Source organism: Watersipora subatra, chromosome 9, assembly GCF_963576615.1.
Source record: "Watersipora subatra chromosome 9, tzWatSuba1.1, whole genome shotgun sequence".
NCBI classification, from domain to species: Eukaryota; Metazoa; Bryozoa; class Gymnolaemata; order Cheilostomatida; family Watersiporidae; genus Watersipora; species Watersipora subatra.
The window spans coordinates 43,501,206-43,526,523 of record NC_088716.1 but is presented as its reverse complement, the minus strand read 5'-3'; the positions used below and the strand labels follow the sequence as shown (position 1 = coordinate 43,526,523).

General features: G+C 36.2%; 1 protein-coding gene across 1 annotated transcript in view; it reads left to right on the top strand.

Moving 5' to 3' along the window:
• Window positions 1-20,419, top strand: part of LOC137405104 (protein mono-ADP-ribosyltransferase PARP4-like) — a 107,612-nt gene extending 87,193 nt beyond the window's left edge. Inside the window, exons 34-41 of the mRNA XM_068091329.1 lie at window positions 4,851-5,128; window positions 5,213-5,777; window positions 8,551-8,604; window positions 12,152-12,687; window positions 13,399-13,471; window positions 15,175-15,308; window positions 17,403-17,517; window positions 19,286-20,419. Coding sequence (XP_067947430.1) covers window positions 4,851-5,128; window positions 5,213-5,777; window positions 8,551-8,604; window positions 12,152-12,687; window positions 13,399-13,471; window positions 15,175-15,308; window positions 17,403-17,517; window positions 19,286-19,617 — 2,087 coding nt within the window. The 3' untranslated portion in view covers window positions 19,618-20,419. The remainder of the gene's footprint in view (window positions 1-4,850; window positions 5,129-5,212; window positions 5,778-8,550; window positions 8,605-12,151; window positions 12,688-13,398; window positions 13,472-15,174; window positions 15,309-17,402; window positions 17,518-19,285) is intronic.
• Window positions 20,420-25,318: the final 4,899 nt, after the last annotated feature.

Sequence of the window (25,318 nt, the reverse complement as noted above, 5' to 3'; positions counted from 1 at the left end):
CTTGTTATCTCAATTTGCTTTGCCACGCTGCTCAGTCGGCGTATTAGCTATAATGAGTTTAGCAGAAATTGCCCAACGAGCCCAACCACACACAAAGGTTACCTGCATTTCTAATTAGATGATTTTCTTGTGGATATCAATGAACAAAGCTATTTAAGTTCGCGTTTTCGCTCGTTCGTTATGATAGTTTAGTTTCGCTCATGAAATTTTCGCGAGATGAATGACTCCGCGAAAATTTGAAAGTTAGATGACGCGAATGCAAAAGTGTCCTAGGCTAGTAAAGATATTCTGCTAAGCAGGAAGACAGTTTATTACTTACAAAACTCTGACTATCTTCTAATTTTGCTTAAAATCGTCACACTGAATACATAATACAGTCAATAATTCAAGTTCTTCTATCATCTTCATAAAAGTTTGTTTTGCGCGGGATTCGAACTCATGACATTCAGCCTAGCAGTCTGACACTGTATTACCTGCACTTATCGATTACCTTCTGGCTTACTGTAGCAGTCGACCCGCTTATGCTCAGAATTTCTTTCATTATCAGTCAGATAGCCTGCAGGTGGGTGTTTGATAGGACAGTACCCAGGAACCAGACTGACTTTCTTTGGCCAGACGGTTTCCAGGAACCAGACTGAGTTTTGAAACTAAATACTTTTAGCGACCTGGTAGAGGGCACGAAGCACATGTGACAGGTCGTCATACTTGCCAAGTAGTTGAGAAAAAAAAGCATGAGATTGACGGTAAATGTAGTAGTTGAATCTGAAGCCTAGATTTCTTTGTGAAGTTTTTTTTCTTCATTGGTACTTACATAGGAGGCCCTTTCACGATTTTATTTAATGTTCAGGTACTCTACTATCAATGTGAGGTCATGGTCGTTTGCCAACGATATGTCACAGCTCCATGTATAATCTTTGTTTATTGATGAAAAACTGTAGAGCAAATCGTTAGACATCAATGTTGCTAAATCTAAATAGCCCAGGTTTTATGGCAAACATACGGTTTAATAGCGATCTGTTTCATTGTTGCTAACTTTGTATGATGATGAGGGCTCACAACTAGTAAACAAAAGGAGAACGGCAAAGAAAAAAATTAAACCACTACTTTTATTTGAAAAAGCTGGAGGAAAACGGGAGATTTTGTGCAAAAGGGAGACTGACTTAAAAAACTGGAGGGTCCCGGCCAAACCGGGAGACTTGGCATGTATGCAGGTCGTATAATTTTCAATACAAATGAGGCATTTCATATAGTGCACGATAGCCTCTCAAAGTCTAATTAACAATGTGGCTTAAACTTGTGTGAAGCCAAGCCATTTCTAACATTCATAAAAATGTAATGCTCGTAGGGTGCGGTTGAAATGACCTCCCTAAACATAAATAGATGATACTATTTAAAATCCAATCCATCTTTTTTGGAAACAAATTTCTCAGTTTTTTTGATGTTGACCATATTGACTAACGGCACCTTTTCAATTGTGCACCGATGGCACTATTTCCAATTCCGAAAACAGTATTGAAAAGCTGAGAAATTTTTCTGTTACATAGGGCTGTAAAATAATTTGTTATCTGACCTCATTTGTATTGATAATGATATGTCCTGTCACATATGTCACCTGTCACATATGTCACCTGTCACATATGTCACCTGTCACATATGTCACCTGTCACATATGTCACCTGTCACATATGCGTGTGAAGTTTGGATGAAATCAGCCAAGAATGTGGAAACATGATACCTACACGGACTAACAGACAGACTTATGATGAAAGTGTGGGATTTGTTAATACAGATATCATTGGCACCCTCAGGATACGATTACCCTGTTATATGAGTTTACACCTGACGAACTGGAACATGATTATTTTTCTGCCTCGCCATACGAATCTTATTTCACCATACCAATTCAACAAATTTTTTGCTTGGATTAAAATTTGGCAGTCAGTATGCTTATTACGTACATGGAAATAACGAAGACGCCAAAATGCTGCTCACCGAAAACATTCTCACCATGCATGAAAGAGACGCGATACAGTCTCTTAGTTCTCTAGAACTTAGAGACTAGTTCTAGAGAACTAGTCTATCAACTAAGCAGGCTCTAAAAATCTGTTGATGCTCGCTAACATTCTTAGGAGAAATTATAATAATTTAGTTAATTATCTTTTGTGTTTTATGTTTTTGTGTTTATATGTTTGTGTTGGTTTTTGTATTTACTATAGTATTTCGGGTTTCTGTAAACTGAAAGCCAAGCTAAAATTTATTCAGCTTGGAACAAGCTGCAGGCATTATCTCACAGGCATTATTAAGGGCTAGTTGAATAATAGTAAAACCATATAATATAATAGTAATAATAATAGTAAAGCCATATAATATAATAATAATAGTAAAGCCATATAATATAATAGTAATAATAGTAGTAAAGCCATATAATATAATAATAATAGTAAAGCCATATAATATAATAATAATAGTAGTAAAGCCATATAATATAATAGTAATAATAGTAGTAAAGCCATATAATATAATAATAATAGTAAAGCCATATAATATAATAATAATAGTAGGCCCCTAAAGCCATATAATATAATAGTAATAATAGTAGTAAAGCCATATAATATAATAATAATAGTAAAGCCATATAATAGTAATAATAATAGTAAAGCCATATAATATAATAATAATAATAATAACAGTAAAGCCATATACATGTAAATTACAGTTACCCACCAGAATTGCACTTTCTGTACTATGTAGTATACAGTAGATTTTTGTATGCATAGCATTTTTTAGACATTCCCAACTATTGATAAAATAATAAGTTGCTGTCAATTGTTTTTTCTGGAGTTTCAAGAAGAATTTATTGCCAGTTTACTGAATGTTTGAACTCAATGACTTTTATAATATTGGTTTGGATAATCTTTCAGGCAAGTTCAATGAACGGAAAGACAATATCACTCCATCATAATGCAAGTCTTTACCTTTTTTCTTAATGCTGCGTAGAAAGCAACAAAATCTGTTCTTAATTGCGTATGTTTTGAGATGTTTTATAATATATTTGCCAGCCCTCTTCCTGGACGCTTAAGTTTGTTCAAAATGTGTTCATTCAGGAAGCACCGAGTCAAATTGCCCTATTCACCTTAACTACCCTTGAAACCTGTCTGAGAATGTGGTTAGAGTCAGATGTTTGATCTGTTGCAGCTAGATTTTAGTTACTGATGCTGTTTGTTCTAGGCTAGTTCTAGACAATTAGTCTAGAATTTCTCTCAGTTCAGCATTTTTCATGTGAAAAATACTAATATTTTCCCTTAAAAACCAGTAGCAAAGTTAGACTTGCAGTCCCTTCAAACGGAAGTTCAGTGGTCAGGCAACTTCTTTTAACCTGCTAACAAAAATCCACTTCATTAGATATTAAACAGAACATCTTCGAGAACAGCATAGCTCAGGCTTCCTGGCGAATTAGATTAAAAAGGTTTTAATCAAGTCGACTAAAAGTTACACTGAAAACAGAGCCAGAAACCGATAGGTGATAAAATTTTAGTAGTGAAAAGTTGAAATTCAATAAAATAGTTTAAAAATACATACAAAAACTTAGCTTTAAATATGTGTTTAGTAAGCTAAACTCATTTAAAATGAATTAAAAGTCTATGTTATACATCTGTCTGTCTTGAAGGTAAGAACCTTCTACGGTATGTACTGCTCATAGCGCATTCCAATGTTACATTTTAATGCAGATTATAACCAATAAATACTCTAAATATACTAAAGTTGATGTAGATAACTATAGGCACCAAAGTTAATCTACTACATTGTTGCTAATTTTTAATTTGTACAGTATACTTGTATAAAGTTTTGATGATTTTTAGCAGGGGATGTTCGCATTATATAATTACTATGCTTTCTATACCTCTCTATACGATTTTCTCCCCATACGATGCCAACTCTGTAATGGATAAAAATTGTAACCTGAGGTTGCACTGTATGGATTAGCAAAGTGTTCTTTAAAACTCAAAATGCGTGCAAAGGCACAAGCACACTAGTGTATTTTAATCAATTAAGAACTACGCTTTGTCTTGCCATAATATATTATAGTTGGAGTACATGTATAAGATAATAAGACTTGCTGATTTTTAGATAGAGATTGGATTTAATAAATTTTAGCTTGGCTGTCAGTTTACAGAAACCCGAAATACTATAGTAAACACAAAAATCAACACAAACATATAAACACAAAAACATAAAACACAAAAAAACACAAAAAGTAATTAACTAAATTATTATAATTTCTCCTAAGAGTGTTAGCGAGCGTCAACAGATTTTTAGAGCCTGCTTAGTTGATTGATTCTACCATATATTGATAAGGACTTTGAGTTAAACTATACCAGTGTATATTAAACTTGTTTTTATAATTCTTTTACAATACATCGTTTAACATTTTTAAGACAAAATTAAAATAAGTCATTACATTGTGATTTTTTGAAGACTTCCTTAAAAACAGTATTTAATTATTGCATGGCTACATTTAAAGGCAATGGGTTGTGCTAAGGTTACTGATTACCATCATTCACTCTAGCAAAATCTATTGTATGCAAGCCTACTTGATTGAATGATCTTGGGATGATAAAAGTACTGTTTGAATTTAGGTTATGGGATGCAGAGCACCTCTTCAATGTCTCAACCTCTCAGTTCATCTCTCTCTTTCCCACTTCCTCCTGGTGACCTTGAAGCGGCTCATGTTTCAACTTCTCCAAAATATTCACCAACTTCTGCCAGATATTCTCTGCCTAGATCAGCTAAGAAGTTTAGACCTAGACTAAACTTTTTATCAAACCTTTCAAGTGTCTCTGCTCTTTCAGCAGTGTCAAAGGATGACGAAAATGTTCACATGAACTCCACAGATTCGCTGCCGAGTACAAGAGGTACGGAGGAGAATTTTGGAATGACTCAAGAGTCTGAAACCACATTGCCAATGTCTGCACAAAAGCTGTGCAATCTTGCGAAGCAGTCTGAATCATTTGGTGCTAAGACTTCAGCAGCACCTCTGTTAATCCAGGGACTAGATTTGCCTGTTAAACTGTCTCCTAGCAGAGTAATGAAAAAAAGGTCTTCAAAAACGACTGGCTTTAGTCCTCAGGTACGAACTTCATCTTCTATAAAATCCTTCATGACTTCTCAATCCTCAGCACGTTTCGATGATGATATCTCTGTAACTAACCAGATAAAAGATGCCGGATTTGATTCTCAAGTGTCCAATAAATCATCCCCAGTACCAAACTCCCCAGTAGAAAACTACGGACAAACCTGTCGCATTGCCATGGCACGGCCTCAATATAGGGCATCAGCATCACTGCAAACTCAAGGTATGCTATTTGGAGCCGCCCCACCACCACTACCACCTCGAGTAGTGCCATCTGCACCACCACCTCAAGACAGGGTATTTTCACTAGCACCATCATCGCCCCAAGGTGTGACATCTGAAGCACCACCACCACTACCATCTCGAGCAAATGCATTTGCTGCGATACCACCTCCACTGCCACCTCAAGGCACGGTAGGGTCATTTGCATCAACACCTCAAGGCAGGGTATTGTCATCTGCACCAACACCTCAAGGTGGGGTATCTTCAGCAGCACCATCATCGTCTCAAGCTATGACATCTGAAGCACCACCACCACCACCGCTACTATCTCAAGCAAATGCATTTGCAGCGGTAGCACCTCCACTACTGCCTCGAGGAGTGTCATCTGCGCTACCACCCCAAGGTGGGGTATCTTCAGCAGCAGGTATGGCATCTGCATTACCACTACCTCGAACTGAACAGTACTCTAACGTATCCTATCTCAGTCTCTCATTCCATTCTGAGATGGAGTCGAAGAGTGAGGTGAAAGTGATTGAGTGAGTTTAAGTGAGTTGGGGCAGCAGTCAGGTGATTGTTAGATTGAAGTGAGTTGGAGCAGCAGTCAGGTGATTGTTAGATTGAAGTGAGTTGGGGCAGCAGTCAGGTGATTGTTAGATTGAAGTGAGTTGGGGCAACAGTCAGGTGATTGTTAGATTGAAGTGAGTTGGGGCAACATTCAGGTGGTTGTTGGGAAAATTACAAATATTCTGTTATTTCATACTAATTTTGTATTTATTACAGCATTTAATTTTTTTGTACTTCATTTTTTGCCTAAATTTGTGCTTAAATTTTTGCCTAAATTTGAAGGATCGTTCAACAAACATGTGTCACTCTTTCATGGCTTCATGTTTGACACTTCAGCTAACGCTATGCGTGAAGCCATGTCAGAAGAACAATACGAGCCCATACGAGAAGAAAATTGCTTCAACTCACACGACCAACAAAACTAATGCAATCAGTATAAAGCTGTAGTGGGCACAGTAGCCGGCGCAGTATGAATTTCACAGAAATAAGCTTAGTACACATAAATAAACACAGTACACGGAAATGAACAAAAACCTTCATTTGAAAGTTAGAATGGTAAATGTTGCATATGCTGATTAAATGTAAATTTTCTGTGCAAAAACGTTTTTATTACCCGTGCGACGCCAAAAATTAATCTACTATATATACTGTATGTATATATACTGTATGTATATATATTGTATGTATATATAATGTATGTATATATACTGTATGTATATATACTGTATGTATATATACTGTATGTATATATACATACAATATATGTATATATACTGTATGTATATATATATTGTATGTATGTATATATACTGTATGTATGTATACTGTATGTATATATACTGTATGTATATATACTATATATATATATTGTATGTATATATGCTGTATGTATATATATTGTATGTATGTATATATACTGTGTTTCTCTCCTGGTATGGAATTGTATTATGCTGCTGTTACGGACTGTGCGGAGGAAACGGTAGAGGACTGCGAAGAATATTCGTCAGCATTGTTTGGTAACGTTATCTTTATGGGGGTAATGGAAGAGAAGGAAGAATGTATGTTGGTTGGAAGTGCTGGTATTAACTGTTAACATCTCAAAAACGGTTAAATAACTTGTTGGTATATTTCTAAATTTGATGAGATGACTCTTCTGTTAAAAGTTTATAACTGTTTGTTAAGTTAATGTAGATATAACATATTAACATGTTAACATATATGATCTAATAATATCATAGTGGTTGTCATAGAAAAACACCTCCATGAATCTCAAAGATCTTCGGCTTGGTAAAGGTTGTGGCAAGAAACTTGGTGTGTGAATTTTAGCGTCTAAATACTTGAATGGTGAAATTGTTAGATATTTTAGATTTTAAAATATTTATTGTCACATCTTGACCCTGTATTAGGTTCCTGTCAACCCATTCATTCCTACATTATGTAAATAGAACACATCAATCATAGCAGGCATAAAGCCAGGCAGCCACGTGATTAATAGATTGAAGTGAGTTGGGGCAGCAGTCAGGTGATTAACAGATTGAAGTGAGTTGGGGCAGCAGTCAGGTGATTGTTAGATTGAAGTGAGTTGGGGCAACAGTCAGGTGATTGTTAGATTGAAGTGAGTTGGGGCAACAGTCAGGTGATTGTTAGATTGAAGTGAGTTGGGGCAACAGTCAGGTGATTGTTAGATTGAAGTGAGTTGGGGCAACAGTCAGGTGATTGTTAGATTGAAGTGAGTTGGGGCAACAGTCAGGTGATTGTTAGATTGAAGTGAGTTGGGGCAACAGTCAGGTGATTGTTAGATTGAAGTGAGTTGGGGCAACAGTCAGGTGATTGTTAGATTGAAGTGAGTTGGGGCAACAGTCAGGTGATTGTTAGATTGAAGTGAGTTGGGGCAACAGTCAGGTGATTGTTAGATTGAAGTGAGTTGGGGCAACAGTCAGGTGATTGTTAGATTGAAGTGAGTTGGGGCAACAGTCAGGTGATTGTTAGATTGAAGTGAGTTGGGGCAACAGTCAGGTGATTGTTAGATTGAAGTGAGTTGGGGCAACAGTCAGGTGATTGTTAGATTGAAGTGAGTTGGGGCAACAGTCAGGTGATTGTTAGATTGAAGTGAGTTGGGGCAACAGTCAGGTGATTGTTAGATTGAAGTGAGTAGGGGCAGCAGTCAGGTGATTGTTAGATTGAAGTGAGTTGGGGCAGCAGTCAGGTGATTGGTGGACATGAAGATAATCTGCTTGATTACACAACTTTATGCGTGATAGAAGCTGATGGGGAAAGGGAGTTGTGTTTGTTTGTTAAGGATTTGGATAAACTTAAGCTTTGGCACATAGCCAACCAATAAACTAACTCTTCACCGAAATGTCAGCTCGAGTTATTGTTGCTCGAATACTTAACGGTATTCGATATCTGTAGCGTAAGAGAGAGTGATCATCATATGCATGATTATTACCTGACTCTATCGAGGTCCTAAGGCTATTACCACCTAGTTATAGCATCATTCATGTGTTTATAAAGCCACTGTCTTTGCTGTCTGTATCATGCATTACTTTTGTGTTAGTCTAATTATGTTTAGTAGAGTATAATTACTTCTGTGTAATAATTTTACTCATATAATATGTCTTCTTACTATTTAGTGGATCGGCGCTGGAATGCTCCTCCTAAGGCCCGGGGATCAGCACCCGTGACAGGTTCGTTCAGTTTTTGTCCAGAGTACTTCTCTATTCATTGTTATTATTTATCATATTCTTGAAAAGATTGTGGATGTTTACTGGCTGATGTTTTCCAAACTTCACCGGCATATACTTTTTTATTTAGTCAAGTCACTAAAGTATTTGGTCTCAAAACTCCATCTGGTTCCTATGAACCAGCTTCCTAAACACTCACCTTTAGGGTATCTGATTGATAAGGAAACATCCCAAGCGTCACCAGGCCTACTGATGGTTTAGATTAAAATAAGTAGTGTGACTGCCAGCCAATCAGTGAGCACAAAGAGCTGCTCAATCACATGACCTCATGTTATAAGTATTTACTCTTATATCAGTCTAACTGTATATTTTTATTTGGTAAATAAATTATTTATTACATCGGTCAGTGTCAATGTATTATTTTTTGTTTAAAACTGCATATCAAGAATTTTCATGTCTTAATTATGCCAGTTTATAGTCTCTGACATTCTCAGACTGCCAAGTCAGCCATTGAATAAACTAGTTTTATTATTTAATGTTAGGAATGAGCAATTCCTCTCTAGATGATCTTTTCCCTCTTCAGACAACTTTTTACAAAGTTTCTGGCTGCCCTTTCAATTTGCAATGATTCTCGTGGTTCCATGTGACAATCAGTAAATGACTCTAATGCTTTGTTTAACAAAAGTCTTTGACCCTAACCATTGTTCAAGCAGATGATGTCTATGAGGTGACTTCAAATTTTGTTTGTCTGTCTCACTTAATATCTAGTCTTATTGACACCTAACTTTATTGGTTCTGTGTAAACGTTTAGAGCCGTATCTGCCCAGACCATGTTTTGCTACTTGATTTAGATTGGTTAACCATCAATTTTCTTTTTTTGTGAAAGATTACATGATGTGACTTCTAGTTTTATATTGCGTATCGAACATTTCAGCTATTTCAATTTTTATTTTTCAAACAAGTTAATTAAAAAAGTTTAAAGCTTAAAGGTCGATCATGGGAACATCTAGAAGTAAGTTTTACTACTGTATATAATTTTATTGTTCGTTAAAATTTTTGAGCCCAATTTCTTGCTTCAAGGTGTTTTTATTCTAATAGTGACATTTAAGTGATTTAACAAGGAAAGGCGCGTTCTTGCATTTTTCATCAGATAGATTGTGGTGCTTTTATATGGAAAATGAAAGTTCCAAGACTGCGAATTGAGCCAGGCATTGCCCGGAGTGGGCCTACATTTCCACATTAAATATGCCGAAGGTAATGGATGGACCTCTGGTAGTTTGCTCATAAAACCCATTTCTCACGCAATAATTTTTAACATCACGGGTACCACTCCTATTATAGTAAAGATATTCTGCTAAGCAGGAAGACAGTCTATTACTTATTACTTACAAAACTCTGACTATCTTCTAATTTTGCTTAAAATCGTCACACTGAATACATAATACAGGCAATAATTCAAGTTCTTCTATTATCTTCATAAAGATTGTTTTGCGCGGGATTCGAACTCATGACATTCAGCCTAGCAGTCTGACACTGTATTACCTGCACTTATCAACTACCTTCTGGCTTACTGTAGCAGTCGACCCGCTTATGTCCAGAATTTATTTCATTGTCAATCAGATAGCCTGCAGGTGGGTGTTTGATAGGACAGTACCCAGGAACCAGACTGACTTTCTTCGGCCAGACGGTTTCCAGGAACCAGACTGAGTTTTGAAGCCAAATACTTTTAGCGACCTGGTAGAGGGCACGAAGCATATGTGACAGGTCGTATCATTTTCAATACAAATGAGGCATTTCATATAGTACACAATAGGCTCTCAAAGTCAAATTAACGATGTGGCTTAAACTTTTTTGAAGCCAAGCCATTTCTAACATTCATAAAAACGTAATGTTCGTAGGGTGCGGTTGAAATGACCTCCCTAAACATCAATAGATGATACTGTTTAAAATCCAATCCATTCTTTTTGGAAACAAATTTCTCAGTTTTTTGATGTTGACCATATTGACCAACAGCACCTTTTCGATTGTGCGCCGATGGCACTATTTCCAATTCCGAAAACAGTTTTGGAAAGCTGAGAAATTTTTCTATTACATAAGGCTGTAAAATAGTTTCTGATCTGACCTCATTTGTATTGACAAGGATATGTCCTGTCACATATGTCACCTTTCACATATGTCACCTTTCACATATGTCACCCGTCACATATGTCACCTGTCACATATGTCACCTGTCACATATGTCACCTGTCACATATGTCACCTGTCACATATGCATGTGAAGTTTGGATGAAATCAGCCAAGAATGTGGAAACATAATGCGTACACGGACTAACGTAACAGACAGACTTATGATGAAAGTGTGGGATTTGTTAATACAGATATCATTGGCACCCTCAGGATACGACTACCCTGTTATACGAGTTTACACCTTACGAACTGGAACATGATTATTTTTCCGCCTCACCATACGAATCTTATTTCACCATACCAATTCAACAAATTTTTTGCTTGAGTTAAAATTTGGCAGTCAGTATGCTTATTACGTACATGGAAATAACGAAGACGCCAAAATGCTGCTCACCGAAAACATTTTCACAATGCATGAAAGAGACGCGATGCAGTCTCTTAGTTCTCTAGAATCTAGAATTTCTCTCAGTTCAGCATTTCTCATGTGAAAAATACTAATATTTTCCCTTTAAAACTAACCAGTAGTAAAGTTAGAGTTGCAATCCCTTCAAACGGAAGTTCAGTGGTCAGGCAACTTCTTTTTACCTGCTAACAAAAGTCCACTTCATTGGATATTAAACAGAACATCTTCGAGAACAGCATAGCTCAGGCTTCCTGGCGAATTAGGTTAAAAAGGTTTTAATCAAGTCGACTAAAAGTTACACTGAAAACAGAGCCAGAAACCGATAGGTGATAAAATTTTAGTAGTGAAAAGTTGAAATTCAATAAAATAGTTTAAAAATGCATACAAAAACATAGCTTTAAATTTGTGTTTAGTAAGCTGAACTCATTTAAAGTGAATTCAAAGTCTATGTTATACATATGTCTGTCTTGAAGGTAAGAACCTTCTACGGTATGTACTGCTCAGCGCATTCCAATGTTACATTTTAATGCAGATTATAACCAATAAATACTCTAAATATACTAAAGTTGATGTAGATAACTATAGGCGCCAAAGTTACTCTACTACATTGTTGCTAATTTTTAATATGTACAGTATACTTGTATAAAGTTTTGATGATTTTTAGCAGGGGATGTTCGCATTATATAATTACTATGCTTTCTATATCTCTCTATACGATTTTCTCCCCATATGATGCCAACTCTGTAATGGATAAAAATTGTAACCTGAGGTTGCACTGTATGTATTAGAAAAGTGTTCTTTAAAACTCAAAATGTATGCAAAGGCACAAGCACGCTAGTGTATTTTTAATCAATTAAGAACTACGCTTTGTCTTGCCATAATATATTATAGTTGGAGTATATGTATAAGATAATAAGACTTGCTGATTTTTAGATAGAGATTGGATTTAATAAATTTTAGCTTGGCTGTCAGTTTACGGAAACACGAATTACTATAGTAAACCACCACCACTACCACCTCGAGTAGTGCCATCTGCACCACCACCTCAAGACAGGGTATTTTCACTAGCACCATCATCGCCCCAAGGTGTGACATCTGAAGCACCACCACCATATCAGCATATCAGGGTATCTTCAGCAGCAGGTATGACATCTGGATTACCACGACCTCGAACTAAACAGTACTCTAACGTATCCTATCTCTGTCTCTCATCCCATTCTGAGATGGAGTCGAAGAGTGAGGTGAAAGTGATGGAGTTGGCAGAGTCGGTGCCTCAAGGTATGACATCATCACTGCAGTCTGTTACATTAAAAACTAATACTGCATCAAAACCAGCAGAACAAGTTCAACATCAAGTCATGAACTTCATGTCATCCTTAGCGGATGCAGCAGCTATGTCACAATGTTTTCCATCCAATTCCGAGATGAGGTTACCAAGCACGATGAAAAAGAGGATGGTGCCAAGGCTTGAGAGGAAAAGGAACGAAAATTTTCAGGTGAATCTGGTTATTATTTCTACAACTTGGCATCATGTTCTTCAGAGGTTTAATATTTTTTGATTTGGTAGCATACTCTAAGCTTAGTAGCGCGTCTCACAGGCATTATCAAGGGCTAGTTGAATAACAGTAAAGCCATATACATGTAAATTACAGTTACCCACCAGAATTGTACTTTCTGTACTATGTAGTATACAGTAGATTCTTGTATGCATAGCATTTTTTAGACATTCCCAAATATTGATAAAATAATAAGTTGCTGTCAATTGTTTTTTTCTGGAGTTTCAAGAAGAATTTATTGCCAGTTCACTGAATGTTTGAACTCAATGACTTTTATAATATTGGTTTGGATAATCTTTCAGGCAAGTTCAATGAACGGAAAGACAGTATCACTCCATCATAGTGCAAGTCTTTAACTTTTTTCTTAATGCTGCGTAGAAAGCAACAAAATCTGTTCTTAATTGCGTATGTTTTGAGATGTTTTGTGATATATTTGCCAGCCCTCTTCCTGGACGCTTAAGTTTGTTCAAAACGTGTTCATTCAGCAAGCACCGAGTCAAATTGCCCTATTCACTTTAACCACCCTTAAAACTTGTCTGAGAATGTGGTTAGAGTCAGATGCTTGATCTGTTGCAGCGAGATGTTAGTTACTGATGCTGTTTGTTCTCTAAGTCTTGCATCTTTCACACATTTTCATTTATTTTTTTCAAGGAGCCAGAACCAGTAACGGAATCAATGGAATTCTGCGTTGATGATTCTTATGGAATCTATCAGAAAATCTTAGGTAAGACTTTTAGGTTTCATCAAGGTACTTTGAATATAAGCATAATAAATTATGAAATGATTCCAGAGCTTCGCAATCTTTACTATAATAAGAGCCATGTCTGTCTTTCCATCCGTAACCACGCTAAAAGCATTAGGGAAAAATTTCTCCCCTTCAGAATTGAACTCAATTATTCAATTTTCTAGAAAAGCGCATTAACCACTCCACCACTTTGCTATCTTGGTATTTTATGGAATAGTTATGAACATACTTCTTACACACGCTGATCTTTCATGTGACTGTCATGTGATTACTAGTATGGTTTATTTGTATTTTAACACACTTTATGTCAATACTTTGTGTCAATACAGGTGATTTTTATGAAAAATTGTCTTTCTATCTTAATTGTGAACTCCCTTGGACAGAGTCCAACATTTTTACCTAAACAAACAAGGACGAGAGCGGACAACTAACATTGTTGCTTATTTGAATATTTAGCAACAAGTTTTAAATTTTGACTGAAGGTTTATTGTATTGATTACTGTTAATCAATGTAGACTGAGATCTAATAAATATTAAGAGTTCATGAGGGGATCAACAGTCGTGACAAAAGTGCAGTTAGTTAGCGCAGTTAGCTCTGATTCCTGTAACAAGCTAGAAGTTAGGGTACATGACATTTCAATGGCAGTACAACAATATAAATGCCTATCACAGGCTCCAATCTTTGAGCGCAAAGTAACTTATCTTTTTACTTTAACCTATTAGAGCTTAAAAACATTTTCAGGTTGCTGAAACATCTGCTGCATGTCTACCTTGGTGATCAGTTGTCCATGCTTATAATAAATTTTTTTCATTTTTAAAATGTTCTGATTAATATTTCTGTCATACCTTTGACACAATCCAACCCAGTCTTTGTTATCTTATTCATCTGCCAAGAATTCTTTGGTTTTCTTTGTCATGCGTTAAAAGTTTGGCGGTAATATAAATATATAAAATAATGTATATAATATATATAAAACAAAAATTGCCAAAAACTTATGGAATTATATTACGATTATTACAAACAATGCCATTGAACTAGAAATAAGTCTTTGTCTGTGTAAATTATTCATGTACAAAAAAATGGTGTGGAGTATTAGATGTACAAACAAGAGTTTCTTCTAAGCATTCTATTATGTATGAGCCAGTTTTTTGTCCAAGTTTTTGCCAACGTTTAAATGTACTTGATGAAGAAATGCATGTATTTTCAGTGTATCATTTGTCTATCCGCGAATATAGTTGGGAAACATGAATCTTTTTATGAAGACGTGATTGACGAGGTTTTAAAGAACAAAGTTTCTAGTCAAACGCTCAATCACACAGCTTTTTGAGATCTTAGTTTTATAATGAGGTTAGATAGGTTATAACTAGCCAAACATAATTTGTGCTAGCACCCTGATATATAGTTATATGATATGTTCTAGCGCCTCGTGTTTAGTGCGTTAATCGAGCACAGGGAATAATCATCTGCCTAGTTATTTGGATATGCTGGAAGGTTAGCGCAGGTGGAATGGGATCCTAAGAAGTTCTAATCTCGTTTGATGCAATCTTTCATCCTAGCCTCTAACCCCACTTTTAGAAGGATGGACAGACAGAAGCGGCTCTTATTATAGTAAAAGCTTTATGTTCATTCCAAAGTCATGTCATATATACTTACCTTGATCATGTTGTGGCTATGCTTGTAGGTGGTGAGGTGCATTTACGAATCAGCTACGCCAGGCTTACTGATTTTAAGTGGAATGAATCTTTGCATCTCATTGGATGCGATTTGGACGAATCAGCTCCATCACCTATATTCAGTCCAGTCCTGTATCAACAGGTAGCTTTTAGCTAAATGCCACATCCTGTCTGTTAGCAGACTGTTGAACTACTAGGGTATGCAACGGTTTGTAAGTTCTTGAAATTTCATAGTGGTTTGGTCTGAGCCGTGAAAGATAATCTAAAACTATTGAGATGAATACAGTAATCAATCCTACTGCTCGGCTTCGACGATCGCGACTTCGCTGTATCGCGGTTGTTTGGTAGCTCTCATTTGAATATGTATAGGAATACACTGTTTGTCTTGTCACTAAGGCATAAATGTGTAGTGCAGTCTCTTGATATGAATGTCACCTAGCAATGCGCTGGCCAATGTCAACGAAAAGTAAAATGCCAATGTCAATAAAAGTAGAATATCTTCCCGCAATTGGTCGAGATCGCTTTTCAACCATTAAATAGAGTTTGACCATCTCTCCTTTGTCAACATGGGATCGCCAAAAAGCGCTTTTTATCATTTCGCTATTCTAATGTTGATTGGCCCAAAACTTCTCATCATTTCTCTATTCTAATGTTGATTGGCTCAAAACTTCTCACCATTTCGCTATTCTAATGTTGATTGGCTCAAAACTTCTCACCATTTCGCTATTCTAATGTTGGTTGGTTCAAAACTTCTCATCATTTCGCTATTCTAATGTTGATTGGCTCAAAACTTCTCATCATTTTGCTATTCTAATGTTGATTGGCTCAAAACTTCTCACCATTTCATTATTCTAATGTTGATTGGCTCAAAACTTCTCACCATTTTGCTATTCTAATGTTGATTGGCTCAAAACTTCTCATCATTTCGCTATTCTAATGTTGATTGGCTCAAAACTTCTCATCATTTTGCTATTCTAATGTTGATTGGCTCAAAACTTCTCATCATTTCGCTATTCTAATGTTGATTGGCACAAGAATATTCAGCGTTGTCGTAACCTCTTTGGTTCTCACTCCAGTCATGCTTTTCCATTTGTTTCTTGTGAGGTCCTTATGGATTTCAGTATCATATATACCATGTACTATACAGATATGCTGCATGCACAAGGACATATGTATGTACTTACATGTAGAGTAATTGTGAAAATGTAGAAGCGGTATAAGTGTTCGGAAGCGTCAAAGTTATGACTCATGTTTCAAAAAAATTTATTTTTTATTTTGCAGAAATTTTCTTTTTATAAACAACCTTTAGAATTTTCTTTCCAAAGTAACTCTTGCAAAGAGGAGAGATTACTGCAATTTTTAACATGAGATAAATAGGGGAAACTATGTCTTAGTGGATATTTAATATGCATAGCCAAATTTTTACATTTATTTTGTACAAATCTTTTTTAAAAGTAGGCTCGATAAAAAGATAGGACCAAAGGATAAATATTTTTGGCTGCAGACTACTGAATGCCTAGCGTTGCGCGGGTACTAAAAAAAAGTTTCTGCACAGAAAATTTATTTTTTATTAATCAACGTATACAACATTTACCATTTTAACTTTTAAATGAAGGTGTTTGCTTATTTCTGCGTGTCCGGCCAATGCATGATTCAAATATTCAAAGGTTCAAGGCATAGCTATAACAGATTGGTGAAAAACATTTCTTACCTCATATGCTACACATTCGCATAAGATCTAAAACAGCTTATAAACAGTGACAGGTAACGTAGTTGCTACTGACTAAGCTTCTTTAACCAATGAATTTGAGTAACTTAACCTAGTAACTTGAGATCTTGATCTTAATCTTAATGATCTTGAGAACTTAATCTTTTTTCCTCTGTTCATTCTTCTTTTCACGTGTATTTTTTCTATTTCTTACGCAGTAATCTGATTCTAATATGCATTTCTTACAGGTTTTAACCATTATTTTATAACACATGCAATTATTATGTCTGAGTTTTGTGGTGGCTTGGAACGAGTTGGGGTATTTATAGAGCAACATGCGCTCATTGTTATTCCTACTGCTTATGAAACGGTATCCAAAACATAATAATTTCGTAAGCAGAGCTTCCACTGTATTATGTAAAACTGCTCGTTTTTGATCAGTCATTTAAAAACTGACCATGTCCTTTGGGTCTGCACTTACTTCATCATTTAACCTTCAAATGAAATGTTTTATACCAATTGTTACAGACGGACTCCAACATAACTCTTATTGAGAGTTATCTACTTGCTACCAAGAAGGTTGAAAAGTTCAATTACAAGGCACTGGAGGAACTGCTTATAGATGCTGGTGTTTTGTCTCTGGGTGAGCTAAATGGCTAAATAATGCCTTCCGCACTATCAGCAATACCAACCGCAGTGATAGCTGATGTTCTTTGTAACCTATCTTTTGTTATACAGTACCTTGAGATACATATGCTCAGACCTATGAGAAATTTGAGATACGAGACAATTTTGAGCAAATATTTTCTCTGAGATACGAGACAATTTTGAGCGAATATTTTCTTTGAGATATGAGACAAGTTTGAGATACGAGCATATGAGACAGCTCTTGATGCGAGAGGCCGTTTACAAGAACAGCATCACTCGGTCTTTCCCATCCACAAGGATTCAAAAAGGCCAGTTGAAAGTGAAGGTGAAAGCGACTCTAAAAGTGAAGCAAAATGAGCCAAGCCGGATGAATATAATACAAACTTAAAATGGAATTAAAATTAAATTTGGTGTAACTTATTTTTTAGTGTGTGCTTAGTAAGTTAAATTCATTTGCTGTACATACTCACGTATATGTCGAGTTTTTGGTCGACGATTCTAAGGTAAATATTGGGGGTTGATTTATACATGAGTAGTGGACATGGATCTGTTGCTGAGATGAATAGAAAGTGAATATGAAAAGAAAACTCCGCTGTTATAGATGCAATATGCACATCACTCTATGAAGCCTTAACAAACTCTCATAATAACGGTACTTCATCGTACAAGTGTGAGCTACTTCACAGAATTACTGGTATAAAATATTAGGGGCAATTTCACAGTTACCAGCAAACAAACTTATGACAGCACTTTCAATCATAACAAGGCAGCTGCTTTTGTTGTGCTGCCTACGGCTGATTGTAAATTTAAGAAGTAATATATTTAAAAAATGATAAGTGAATTTTTATAACTGTAAATTTGTAATTGTGTAGTCTAATATGCGTAGTCTAATATTTGAATAAACCTCATTCAATAAATGTTTGCTTTTCGTTTGCTTACTAGCCACGGTGTAGCAAACAGGCAACATTCTTAGCATGCATTCTAGCAGCTTTAACGTTCGCGTTTTAGTGTGCAGTCGTTGCACCAATAATATCGTGAGCGAGTCCTCGTAAAGTTTGTTTAAAATTAGCGGAAAAACTCTTTGTCATATCGAGTCGGAAGAAACTGTAAAATTTGAAAGTTATGTTGTTATTCTGCAGAGCAAAGATCAATTCAGATTCAAAATAGTTATTCGAAATATTCCGAAATACCGAGTTTGACTTCTACATGAGTAATACTTATAATTATGCAAGTTTTTGTCTTAAAATACCTATCGACTTATACATGAGATCGATATATAAATGAGTATATACGGTAAGTTACATTTAAAGTTTATGTTATGTTAGGTAGCGTCACAAACATCTAGTTTACCAAACGCATTGCTGTCAAGTTTCTCACAACGTCGTTAGCCGCTACTGTTTGTCTCGAAAGTAAGAATGCCATACAGCACTGTACATAATAATGTTACATTTTATGGAAGACCATAATCACTAGATATGTATTTGTTGGTTTTTGATTCTAGGTGGGGAACTAGAACAATTAAAACATGTTTTTCTCTAGTAGTTTCCTGTTTATATGCATCTTCTTAGATGCTGGAAATGGATTAATTTGTGTTTAGCTATTTTATTTAAAAAAAATTATTTCTGATACATGTGAGTTTACGTACGAGCTCAGCCCCAAAGCGCATTAAGCTCGTATCTCATAGCAATTATTTCTACATAAATAGCTGACAGACTCTACAGACATTTAAACCCTGTTATCTGGTTCTTACTTTCTTCCTGTAGGTAAAACAGCTGCAGCAGAAATTGTATGCATTTTCCTCTGGAAGATTGCGACATTCCTTGAACACGTAGCGAGAATACTTGAAGAGTGTGATGTTGGTAAAAAGACAAGCAAGGATGTGGAGTCTGGTGAAAATGTTCAAAAGTTGCTCCGTATGGTGAGTTCTGAGGATGCGACCATTGCCAGTAGCAAGTGGCTTCTTGACAAATATCCAAATTTGTTGAGACGACTCGAGTTGGGCTCCTCTTGGAGTCATCTGCTCTTAAACATGATGTGTACTGCTCACACCCGACAGCTAGTTATCCGCCTTAAAAAAAAGGAGACTATTATCTAATCATGCTAGAACAGTCATACTCAACGTCTGGTTATTATGTATTGATATAATTTCTTGCTTCTCTAATTGTGTGTTTAACTCTTATCTCTGAGGTGTTTATGGGATATTAAATATTATATTTCTCTATTTCTTTGCTATTTGATTTATATCATTATGATATACTTTCTTTTTGCCATGTCTATTTTGGTAGTCGGTTTTATATTCCACTATTGTAATAATCTTAAATCTATTGTATTTTTGTAGACCCAGTTCATCATTGTTTGAACACATATTTGTCAAAGGTGCTTGTGTGAAACGGATTTGTGTGAAACACGTCTAAAACCAAGTCTGTTTCTACCAAACACCTTAGATCCTATTAGCTCTCCATAATTTGGTAATCCTTCATTTTTTGTGACGTCATTTTATCGTTGTCGGCCATCTTTATAGACAATTTTTTCATTAGAAACACGAAGCTTTTGCAATGATAATTTGAAAACGACGTTTTTGTTTGCAATTTTTTATTATAGTATCAAAACAACACTTAAAATTACTAATAAATCGAAGAAAAACGATCGTTTTCTACAAAAATGGCGGCTTTTTCGTGAACGAGCGCATGTGCAAACGACTTGATGACGTCAAAAAAAACGATGGGTTAAAATTATTTTATTTTCTACATTATGGATGTCAAGTATGCTATGTGATAAAATCGTGTGCCGTTACAGCTGAGGATGGGGATGCCTTTCTAATAAGGATTGAGTTGGTTTATAGCTTTATATGTCTAGGCTGCCAGGTTATTTGTTAATAAAAGTTGTATTTTACTTGACGCATATCAGTTTGTTAAAAACTGTTGGTGCGCATGTTGAAACAGTGTTAATTGTTATTAACATCATAATGTCCTCATGTTCTCAATGTACAGATGTTTCTGTTGCAGTTGTTAGAGTTCTCATTTACCTGATTTTAACAAACTAGCGTTGTAAACTAGCTAGTTCACTGTCAAAAGGCAAGAGCTATGCTAGCTAAATATCTGGCGTATGTTTTTATTATGCAACAGGTCTGCAACAGTGCCTATCAAGTTGCTAAACAGCTATACCATTATTAATTGGTTGGTTGGCATCATCTGTAGTACTTAATAACAGTGCCATTGTAGCCATTTTTGAAGTTAACATTAAGAAATGCTCAGGTGAACTTTCATAAAGACTTCCATTGTTTTAAATTACATTTGTTTTTAAATTAGTGTAGCAGCACCCTTTAAACAAGTGCAGCAGCACCCTTTAAACAAGTGTAGCAGCACCCTTTAAACAAGTGTAGCAGCACCCTTTAAACAAGTGTAGCAGCACCCTTTAAACAAATGTACAAAACACTTCAAACAAATGTAGCAATAGCCTCTGAATGAGTTCACCAACACAGTTTGAAAAGTTCGCCAACACACTTTAAACATGTGCACCAAAACACTTTAAACAAGTGCACCAATACGCTTTAAATGAATGCACTAACACACTTTGAATGAGTGCACGAATACGTTTTAAATAAGTGCACCAATAAACATTAAATGAGGGCACCAACACACTTTAAACAATTGCGCCAACATACTTTAAATAAGTGTGCCAACTCACTTTAAAAAAGTGCACCAATCCACCGTGAACAACTCATTAGAAACCTGTAAATACCATTTAAAACTAATTGATCATTAGACCTGCATTACATTGATCATTAGACCTACATTAGATTGATCATTAGACCTACATTAGATTGATCATTACACTTACTTTAGATTGATCATTAGACCTACATTAGATTTGTTAAGTCAGTTGCTCAAGTTGCCGAGATGCACAAATGAAGGTTCACGATTCAGAACTCAATGTTTAGTCTGAATAAAGTTGGATCAAAAATCAATAATATTGATAATAAAACTGACTTCGACATATTAGTGTGTGCCTCATTGTAAGTCATTAATGAAGTTGTCAACACTTGCTTTTAATAAAGTAATTCAAACAATATTTTCATTTGCCTCTTTGCGTAAAATGTAATGACAACTTCTTCTAAACTTACTTTCCTTGCTCAGAGTGTTAAGAGAGTAACACAATTACATTACATCCAATTTAACTGCCAGCATTTCTAGTTTCCCAGTACAAGTTTGGTATTTAGTCTTGTTTTTGTAGCAAAAAGGATAAAAAAAAAGAGAAGCCCAAAAAAAAAGATGGTGATCAACTCCAGGCTGTTTTTACGAAGAACCATTGAAAGCAGTGGCAGTCCGGGTGCTGCATAGAAGTTTGTGTACAATCCAATCCTAATTTTTTCCAACTTAATAGGAGAGAACAGCACATCACACAAGATTACAGGTGCTAGAGAGGTGTTATATAATACCCGAGAAAATGTTATAAACACTCTCAAGCACTGCGGTAGAGCATTGCGGTCTCTCCTTTTAATGAATTGATTTGCGAAGCACTACCAATTGTGTAGCCACTGCTGGCATTGTTTGTGATTGAGTTGAAATCCTAGTTGGCATTTCTAAAGACTTGTTTGCGTAGTTGTGTTATCTATTGACACGGCTACTAGGCCAATCACGTAAGGCTAATCTTGGTTACTAAGCGACAAGTACACAGCTATCAAGCGTAAAGAATCCGTATTGCTATATTGAATGAAAAGCAGCCACTGGAGGACATACATGCTGTGTGTGTACAAGGGAGCTCATTTAAAACATACCATTAGCCGCGATTGAAGCTGCGTAGCCCTTGTCATATATTTTCACACTAGCCATGTTTGTATTGCTGCCTTGTTGAGGAGTTATATTCGACCACTGACTTTCTCAGCATGTCGGACCATGAGCAGGAGACAACGATGAATGGAGAAAGAGAGAGTTTAACAGATAGTCCAACTACTGCGGGCTCTCATCGGGAAGAAGCTGGTTCTCCAACTAGGTACGAGAGTGAGAGATCCTTAAGCTCTGCTGACCACAAGAATAGAGAAACAGAAGGTGAGAATCTATATGTAAGATAAACTGCGATCAAGGCGGTGATGCCTATATTCCAAGTGTTCACTTCTCAAGTATGTGGTGCTCAATTGCCGAACCGTCAGAGGCTAGTTTTAGAATAAAACATATAAAAAAGGTAGAATAGAATGTAGCTCCGATATATTATTATGGTATATACCCTTCAGGTCATCGGGACATGATGCCGTAAGTTCAATAGCTGCAGTCAGTTCACATGTAAATTTGTAGCCAGGCATACACTGTGATACAGAACGACTTTTTGTGGTATGAGTACATAATTATGTGATCTGCTAGCGTAATGTTGTGAGAACTTGTGAGATGTGGTGTTAGGATATTTAATGACAACTGTGAATATGTGCTATGAAATACGAGCTTGCTGTTTCCACTGCTACATGATTGTGCTCGATATCGTACAAACTGCGCAGAAGGCACTTGGGTACATGATTGACATCTGCATCTTATAATATACTGCCATGAGATGTCAGGGTAGTATATTGTGGTGTAACAACAGTGGCATTCTATGATATGATTGTCAAATAACTGGTAATGCACTATGATAAACATCCATTACCACAAAAGAAGTGATGTTGAAGTGGTACAGTAATAGTAATATACCTGTACTAGGTTAGGTGCTGTGAAACACCATGTGGCCTAATAGAATACATTCATTCAGGTACAGAATGGTAGCAAAACTTTTTTTCTTTCCCTCTCTCTCACTCTCCCTCTCTCCATCTTACTCTCTCTAATTATTTCTCTCTATCCCTCTCCCTTTTTCTTTCTACCCCTCTCTCTCCCTCCATCTCTCTCCCTCCCTCTCTCACCCTCTCTCTCTATTTCTCTCTATCTCTCTCTTCCTCTCTCTCCTCTCTCTCTTTCTCCCTCCATCTCTCTCACCCTCTCTCTATTTCTCTCTTCCTCTCTCTCACTCTCCCTCTCTCCATCTTACTCTCTCTCCCTCTCTATTTCTCTCTATCTCTTTCTCTTCCTTTCTCTATCTATTTATTTCTTTCTATTTCTCTCTCGCTCTTCCTCTCTCTATCTCTCTTTCTCTTCCTCTCTTTCACTCTCCCTCTCTCCATCTTACTCTCTCTATTTATTTCTCTCTATCTCTCTCGCTTTTTCTTTCTACCCCTCTCTCTCCCTCCATCTCTCTCCCTCCCTCTCTTTATTTCTCTCTCTCTCACTCTCTCCATCTTACTCTCTCTATTTATTTCTCTCTATCTCTCTCGCTTTTCCTTTCTACCCCTCTCTCTCTCCCTCCATCTCTCTCTCCCTCTCTCTCACCCTCTCTCTCTATTTCTCTCTATCTCTCTTCCTTTCTCTCTCTCTTCCTCTCTCTCTCTCCCTCCATCTCTCTCCCTCCATCTCTCTCCCTCCCTCTTTCACTCTCTCTCTCTATTTCTCTCTATCTCTCTCGCTTTTCCTTTCTACCCCTCTCTCTCCCTCTCTCTCCCTCCCTCTCTCTCTATTTCTCTCTATCGCTCTTTCTCTTCCTCCCTCTCTCACCCTCTCTCGCGCTCTGTTTCTCTCTATCTCTCTTCCTCTCTCTCTCTCTCTATTTCTTTCTCTCTTCTCTCTCTATCTCTCTCCTCCCTTGCAATTGGTCGCTTTGACAATGACTATCTTATAGTTTAGGCTTTATCACTGACTTCCATGCAGCTCTGTTTTCCACCTTCTCTTGCCATCTGTTTGTGTCTAGTTCCTTCAACTTCATGTTAACCTTTGCTACATCTTTGTACTTCAGTCTGCGTCTTCCCAGATTACTTTTTCCTTCGCAGAGTTATGAATACAATAACTGTCGTGGTAATGACCCATGACCTTTTTTTGTGCACATTTCTCAGCCATTTAAGGTATTTTTTATTATTTTCTATTATGTAATACAGTAAAAAAACATGAAATATAGTGGCTTGCTTATGTCAAGCTGTTGGAACTTGATAGATTACTCAAACTTTTAGTACATATGTTAAATACCTGATTATATGAAAAACCATTTTATAAACTTAGTTACTGTATGTATAGTATATTTAATATTTGTTCTGCAGTAGTTTTGTCAATACTACAAAAAACATTTTAAACTCATTTAGCCGCTCAAAAACGTTAACAGAAATGTCATTGCTATGATGATAGAAATCTACTCAAGACTTTGGAAGTTAAACTAGATTTGTATAAATAAGCTCCCAAGAATTTTTATACTCGTTCACTCGGCACAGAAATTTTCACCATCTCGTATGGCTGACTACACTGATCGTGAAAGTCATTTTTAGTTCATTCTTATGCTTTCTAGTTTACTGTACATCAAAGTATTGATGTACAGGAAGTTCACATGTGTTCATGTTTTCACACTTAATGTATGTCAAAGTATTGATGTACACTAAGTCCACATGTGGTCATGTAATTACATTCTATATTTTTAAAGCATTGAAAAAAATTATTTTTAAAGAAATGATGTCAAGTGCGATCGCTAACAAGACAAAAATTGTTTCGATGATCGCAAGAGTTTGCTTCTGTAACACTACAGCTTGGTCATATGTATTACGATATTCATGTGTCTTAACGCTCATTCTTTGATCGTTTTAAAAGTTTGAAATCATATAAAATGTTGTCTACGTATATATTTATACACATATAATAACATGCCATTTGAGTACTGCCAACACTATACTATTTCAAGTAGCATGTTTTGTTATAAGGTAAGGTATAGCCATAAGGTATAGTCTTTTGTTTGTATAAATC